At 51.6% G+C, this 7,447-nt stretch overlaps 1 protein-coding gene across 1 annotated transcript; it reads right to left on the bottom strand.

Annotated features, from left to right (window-relative positions):
* Positions 1-109: 109 nt before the first annotated feature.
* Positions 110-7,084, bottom strand: LOC134514905 (acyl-coenzyme A thioesterase 1-like). The gene is made up of 3 exons (XM_063333286.1): positions 6,359-7,084; positions 3,694-3,896; positions 110-2,059 (listed from the first exon to the last, which is right to left on the bottom strand). Exons 1-3 carry the CDS (start codon positions 6,966-6,968, stop codon positions 1,454-1,456), a joined length of 1,419 nt encoding a protein of 472 aa, XP_063189356.1. The 5' UTR covers positions 6,969-7,084; the 3' UTR covers positions 110-1,453.
* Positions 7,085-7,447: the final 363 nt, after the last annotated feature.

Raw genomic sequence — 7,447 nt, 5'->3', positions numbered from 1 at the left:
ACAGCGCGTGGCCGGGGCGGGGAAGGCACCGCCCCCCGGGGCACCTCCCGCTTCCCGCTTCCTCCTCCCCCCCCACCCCGCCCTCCCTCAGACCATCGGGAGCCGTCGGTTGAGGTTAACGTTTCCGTTTAATCCGTTAAAAGAAAATTACAGTGAATGCAAACCGCATAAACACACACCAACAGAACTCACCCAAAACACGCATAACAAGTTTAGACGATATCCACACTCGGCTTGGCTTTGTAAGGCACTCACGTGTTAAAAACTTACTTATATACAATAATGCAAACTCGCCAGCGCCCCACGAGCAATATTCAGTGGTTTTTCTGTCAAACTCACCCTTGGGCGGCAAACATGACTGACAGCCCCCCGTCGGGGGGAGAATGGGCCCCCCTGCCCCTGGCTGCTGAGAAGTAGAAATGGAGGCCGGAGGCCGGCAGGGCCCAGCGGGAGAGAGACCAGTTCCCACCACGGCATGGCCACCGCCTCGCCGCCCCTTCCAGCCCGCCGCCCCGCGCACAGCGGCAGCCCCTACAACCTGGCCCGCACAGCACTGGGCAGCAAGGAAAAGACGACGGCTCAGGGAGCTGCCGGGCCGGTTGACTGCCCTGCCATTTGCAGCAGCACTTACAAGCGGGCAGCTGTGGAGGCATGAAGGGAAAATACAGGCAGGGAGCAACTGCCCTCCAACAGTGCTGGGGACCTACACAGGGATACCCAGCCCCGCCGAGGAGATGCCCACCAGCAGTTCTAGGCGTGACTACCAACGGGCCCGATCCTGCCGTTCCTTCGTGCTTACAAACTTTCCAAAACTGTACAAATGTCTCATTTCTATTGCATGTGTTCAGAATGTCGCCTCAGGCTGTGTATGGGCTGTTGTCTATAAACCGGAGATGTGCTAATCTGGGGATGGAAGCAAAGCATTGCTGCTTTTGGTAAGTGAAATATTAGATATTGAGTGTTAAGGCAGATGCATTTCAGTGACGTGGGAGAAGAGGAAGAAGCAACAAAGGAGATGGAAGTGCACAGGGAGAACAGAAAGATTGCTGGAGGAAGAGAAACTGCTGCTTCCAGAAAAAACTAGAGCACGAAGCTGGCTCTGGTAAGGGCATACAACATGTTTCCTCTGAGATAGCTAAGGCAAATTTTCATCCCAGCTCTCAGCTTGGATGAGCTGCCTTCCACTTAAATTCACATTCAAAGCAGACCCAGCCTTACCACCATCATTTTTCCACAGCTTGTAATCCCATCCTACACACAACAGGAGGCCAAGACTTCTAACCAAGGTTAAAGGATGGTGTTAAAAGGAAGCAGCTCTCATGCTCTCGCCCACTATCATCCTCCAAGAAACCCAATAGCTTATTCTCTGATGTTCTTTGTTCTCATTCAGAGCCATTTAACAAAACAAACTTGAAACTCTAGCATCTCCACCTGTAAAGTAACCTAACTCACATCACAGCTTATTGGATGTTCCAGATGGCTTGCCCATGAGGTGTTTGCAGAAGAAAGCTTGGATCTGCTGCCAAGCATCTACCTGTGCCTCACAGTGTGCCTTGGGCTCCCCTCCCCACACCACAGGCTTGCCAACCAGCAGGTGCATTGAGGCTGCACACATCGGGAAAAAGGGGGGTTCAATGTAGTGCCCTGCGCCAGGATAACAGACTATCTCAGGCTTTTCCTTCCCATGAGCTTGCAAACGTTTGCTCCCCTCCACTGCAAAGAATTCACTTTTCCAGTTGCGATCATCCTGACCAACAATGAACAAGAAGCGACACTCGGCCTTCTCCAAAGGGATAAAGCTTTGGCGGTCAGGCCCTTCCAGTGGGTTGTTCAGTACATCCACAATATCAGCAATCCCAGACTTGTTGACCTTGATGCGTTTTACATCGGTACCGAGGGGTGGAATGGTGATGTCCTTGTAGCAGAGTACTGCACCCACATTTGCCACTGAGCCATTGATAAGGGCGGTGGCCGTGATGCCCTTTAGGAAGGAGGCCATGGAGATGCACAGGTCACCACCCTTCGAGATTCCAAGCAACCCAATCCCTGGACCTTTAACCTGGAGGGGAGAGAAGAGAAACCACAAGCAATGAACCATGGCATGCCACTTCTTTAAAATGTTGCCATGTTCGCAGCACTGTCTGTCCTAAGTCTGGACCCCAGATGCAGGCATCTAATGTGCGCAGAACCCACATCTGAGGGACACTGGGACACTGTTCCGTGCTTGATTTGTGATCATAAGCCCTGCTGAGACTACAGGATCGTCCTAACAAAACTACAATGCTCAGTGCTGAAGGGTACTGCAGAGGGTACAGCTATACTTCCAAAAAGCAATGCAAATGTACAGCCCCAGATTCACTTTGCTTATAAGACGGTTCAGGGAAGAAGAGGGAAGGGGCAGGGGAAGCCTCTTCTACAAATGCTTTCTTTCAGTGCAAAATGCTCAAAGTCAGCCATGACTATGATACTGTCAATAGCTATGGTAACTTATGTTCAACGACTGTCTTCTATTCCCCTGTCAAGAAGCTAACACGGGGTAGCAGACTCCACACCAGCTGCCCTCCCATTTCTCTAATATGCTTGGTGTCTGACTCACAGGAAGTATTCTGGGGTAGCGTACTCATGAAAAAATATCTTAAAAAAATAACCTGTTAAAACCACTTTTCTAAGCAAATTGTCCAGTCCTCTGGAGTCAGTCTAGAATAGGTTACCTTCAACTTCTTTTACACAGGTGAGTTAACTAGAATAGGAAAGCTAAATGATCTTATGGGGTGCTGAAATCCACTGGAAGAAGGCTAGCTAATATCACAACTGCTCCAATATCCAAAGACCCTCAGGGGTAAAAACGGTTTGAGACAGCATCCAAATTTAATACCTTTTGTATCTTACCAGTATAATAAAATATCTTACCAGTGTAATAGGCTCCAAACCCACTGACTTTGAAGCATGGAAATGTGTCTGAATCTTTGTAATGTGTTAACAACATAGTGAGGTTATCAGTGGAGGTGATCGTGGGATGCTATGGTAATGCTCTCAGGGAAAAAAAAGGGGGGGAAAAAGCAATTTTCAGAGTTTTTTGTGGCACGAGCAGTTAGGGTTAGGGCGACTGAAAAGCAATCAAGACCTTTAACAACTACTCATCTTTCTGAGGTTGATGAAGGTATTTATTTTGACTTCTCCAGAGAAACCAAGTGTTACCTCATGCAATTCTAATTATTGTCACACACAGCTACTTGGAAGGAGATGCAGAACCGATCAGGGTTCTCTTCCAAGAGGTGTCAACTTAGAAGGATGCCCAAGTTCACAACTAGCTACTAAAACCCACACTCAACAAATACCAACATTTGGCATGATTTTAACAGCTTATACAATACACAGCAACAAATGTGTACTGGTGGATTTCCTTGAGACCCAGATCACGGAAGCTTATCGTGTGCCCCAAGGCTGAAAAGGGCATTTAGTTCTGAAGGACATTCTACAAAGCATAAACCTAAAAGCCCCACTGGAAGTCAAATAAGCCTCCAGGCAACTAGTATCCAAAAGGAAGAACGGGAATAATCTTCCAGAGAACTACTGTAATGGGAGTTAAAGATATAAAACAAATTAATTACAGCCAAGTTGAATGGAGATGACTGATGACTAATGACTAATGAGAGTTCCCTGTAGTGAGAGAGTGTCAATGAACAAACCAACCTGGGTGTGTTGTAACATATAGTTCACGGCTTCTTCAAAATATTCCAGGTGGAATTCCTTCATCTCTTTGGGGAGATCTTCATAGCCATAGAAAGCCAGAGCCAGCACAGCAAAGCCATGGTTGGCCAGTAGGCACGCCCTGTATTCAGGGAGTCCTCCTCCGGTTCCATACAAGTCAATAATTCCTGGAAAGGGGCCATTTCCTGTAAGAGACCATGGAATAGGACACGTTAACCTACAATTTTTAATTTATATTCCAAATTCATAGGCCTGGGAATGTGTTGTTTTTAAAAAGAATAAAACATAGAGCAGCAGAATGGTACTAAGGGTCTTAAACTACTGTGCCAGTTTTCAGTAAATGGCTACGTTGCTTCAAGATTAAACAGGACAGCACAAAATAGCAGGCCTGATAATGTTTTGGATAACATCGGGAAACACGTGGCTGGAAGGGCGGGGATCCCTCGACAGTCACAACTAGTTCTCTTTATCATGTAAATTCACTGCAAAGGTATGAAGCTCTGATTCAAAAATACCCAGGAGGCCTCCCCCCAGTGTATTTCTCAGAAGACTGATCCAAGAAATTTCATCTTTTGATGGTTCCAGCTTCACTGTAAATGTACTATAGCCATTTGTTCTGGGATTAAGAGAAGAAAGTATTTGCAACCAGCCTTGCTAACCTGATGAGGGTCCATAGCTGAGAGGGATTGCTGCAAACAAAGTATAGAAAGGAGGAGGCCAAGAGGCAGACTCCCATTCCTGCTCAGAAGTCAGGATGAGGTGTCTGCAGACTACCACGCAGAACTTGGGCAACAAACAAGAAGAACTGGAAATTCACCGCCAGCCACAGGGCTAACAATGCAATCACAGTTCGTGACACTGGTGGGGACAGCATGTATGATTTTGGCAGTATCATGGAGGAGTTATCAGGGCCAGACAGGGCAGAAAGGGGAGAAGGGAAGGCACATACTACGTAGAGGAGCTCCTCGAGTACATGGAGTTCCAGAGACATGTTTGGTGAAAGCCTCTGGGTCACAGAGGGAAGGAAAGGTGGGATGTGGTGGTGGTGCAGCTGCTACAGACCACTCAACCAAGAGGAAGCAAGAGATGAAGCTTCCTGCAGACAACTAGCAGAAGTCTGGACAGCTGCTCGGAGGACAGCACAGCATTTGTCATGTTGAGAGATGTTGTTTAGCTTAAATAAGTAAGTTTTAATTAGAATAAATTACTTGGGGTTATAATATGGTGTGATTTATGCTGTTTGCCTACCTTTACTTGGTGTGAGTAGCTAGATCTGCGGAAGCCTTTAGGCTGCAACAAAGTCAATTTTCTTAGTAATTTTCACAGCAGTTGGTACAGTGGTGTGTTTAGTCTTTTAGTATAAGGAAAATGTTGATAACATGCTGATGTTTTGGTAGTGTTTTCCATAAGTCTGTGACTTTTCAGTTCCCCACGTTCTGCCAGCAAGCGCAGGCGCACAAGAGTATAAACCAGAAGATAAGGAGGCCACAACTGTCAGCAGAGACAGTAAAGAAACAAGGTAAGAGCAGTCAACAGCCTGCCTGCCTGGAAACAGAAAAAGAATCCCATAAGATGTTAGAAGACTCCAGACCAAAAATCACCATTGGACTAAAAGATGCGTGAACAGCATGCAAAGAGCACGTGAGGGGCGGGTGTAGAGATCACAAGGGTATAATTTGCCAGGGATTTCTTTTTTCGACATCCCTCTCTGAAGGCATCCATTTAGCTGACCCTGCTGCTGTACCTTTCAATTAAATTATTTATTTTTATAAAATCTGATGCGTGAGACTCTGTTGTGGGAAAACTAGGGTCGAGCGTGAGGGAGGAGGAAGCGTGCCCAAGAGTAAGTGTGTGTGTGAGGAGCCGAAAGGGGCACCCCTCCAGCCAGCTCACTGGAGTTGCCCGCTGCAAAGGGACCCTGGTCCGAGCAGCTGAAGACTCAGATGGTGTGTGTGCCACTCCTTGAATAGCGTGTGAATGCTCGGGCAGCAGCTTCTCCTTTAACAGTCAGTCAATCTGAAAACCTCACAGACCCTCTCTAAGATTATTTTCTAACAAAAATACCCTAAGGGCAAACCTGTCTAATGCTTTACTTATCTTCTGCTCACAAATGGGGAAGAACTGGGGACAAATGTGACAGCAAGAGGCAGCTTGGGTTGCAGCAACTATGACATTATTGAGTTCAGGATCTGTGGAGTTGCTAGGAAGGGAAGCTTAGGACTCTAGACTTTTGGAGAGCAACCTTCAACCTACTCAAAGAATGACTAGCTGAATTCCCTGGAAAGCAGCCAGGTAGAGGAAAGGTACCTTGAAGACTGGCTGATGCCACTTCCCACAGCATTTGGAAATGAAACGGGTACGGTGATCAATGCCCTCACGTCCAATACAAGTCAATAAAACAAACTCACAACTTCTAGCTCACGTAGAGTGTGGAGCGTGGCCAGCAGATCAAAGCTGGTCGGGCTGATCAGGCGGATCCTTGAAGAGTGACCAGTGCCAGCTGGCGAGGCCCAGCTCCCCCTCGTCCTCTGCCTGCTACGGGGCTCAAGGGGAGTCTGGAGGGGGTCTGGCTCTGGGCCTGGGAGTGCAGGGCCGAGAGCGGAGGCAGGACCTGCGGGGAGAGGAGGCCGGCGCGGCCAGTACTCACCGGGGGGCAGGAAAAGCGTCGCCCGGATCCTCCCCTCTCGCACCGGGACTCTCCGCACCCCGTCCCGCAGGAATGCCCGCTCGTGCTGTGCCTGGGCCAGGAGCCGCCCGGGGGGCTCCCCGTGGCCATCAAACACCTCCAGCTGCAAGAGGAAGGGGCTCTGGACGTCCCGCTTCACCAGCCGCCTGAAGGGCTTCTGGGGCTGCAGAGCCCAGAGCAGGCCCATGGGCTCCAGGCCAGAGAAGCTCCCTCCCGGCAGCGCGGGGCAGCGGGCCAGGTCCAGCTCCCCGTCGTCCCCTGCCTGGTAGCGGGCGCAGGCTTGGAAGAGCTCGCCCGTCTCATCCCGCAAGGATGAGCGCAGTGTGACCGGCTGCCGCGGGCCGAGGCCCTGCACGGCGATGGCCAGTGGCTCATCGAAGAGGCTGCGGGTGGCGGGCGAGAGGCGGACGGAGGGGGCCATGGAGGAGAGGCCGCGGGCAGGGGCCGTCCCGGGGGTCCGTGCGGGGCTGCGTTGCTGCGGGGCTGCGAGCGCGGGGCTGGGCCAGGGCAGCCGCCTCTGCCAGCCGCGGGAGCTCGCCCGGCACAGGGAGAGGGCAGCGACCTGCCACATGGCCCCGGGTCTCTCCCGCCTCTGTGGGCGGATTTCGGGGCAGGTCCCCACGGGACCGGGGCCGGGCTCGGGCACGAGGTGCGGAAGCTGTCCCCGGCGGGGAGGAGCACGGCGCCAGATCCCTCCCCCTGCCCGCCTCCTCCCCTGCTTGCCCGCCCCTCCCCGGTGGTGGGCGGGCTCTGCCGGGCCTTCTGTGGTCCGAGGCCCATCCTCTCTGGGGCGGCAGCTCCTCGGTGTTCCCCTGGACTCCCCGGGGCCGTGCGGGTCAGGGCGGGTAAGGGGTGTTGACGGGCCACCGAGCAGAATCGCGATGAGGATTCACAGTCAGGACGCGGAGAGGGAAGGGCCTGTGTGCGGCCGCCCGCAGAGAGCCGGGGCAGCCCGGGCGGCGCAGGGGCTCCAGCCACCCGGCAGCGACCCTGAGCGTGGCCGAGCGGCTCGGCCAAGGGAGGGGAGCCAGCCCCAGCCGCAGCCGAGGC

This window comes from Chroicocephalus ridibundus, chromosome 4 (genome assembly GCF_963924245.1).
Source record: "Chroicocephalus ridibundus chromosome 4, bChrRid1.1, whole genome shotgun sequence".
NCBI classification, from domain to species: Eukaryota; Metazoa; Chordata; class Aves; order Charadriiformes; family Laridae; genus Chroicocephalus; species Chroicocephalus ridibundus.
This window is presented reverse-complemented; position numbering and strand designations above follow the sequence as displayed.

Coding starts and splice junctions, on each gene's coding strand:
- LOC134514905 (XM_063333286.1), bottom strand. CDS start 6,968: ATGTGGCAGGTCGCTGCCCTCTCCCTGTGCCGGGCGAGCTCCCGCGGC. Junction 3,897..6,358: donor GACGCTTTTCCTGCCCCCCG/GTGAGTACTGGC, acceptor GGTCTCTTACAG/GAAATGGCCCCTTTCCAGGA. Junction 2,060..3,693: donor ATATGTTACAACACACCCAG/GTTGGTTTGTTC, acceptor TCTCCCCTCCAG/GTTAAAGGTCCAGGGATTGG.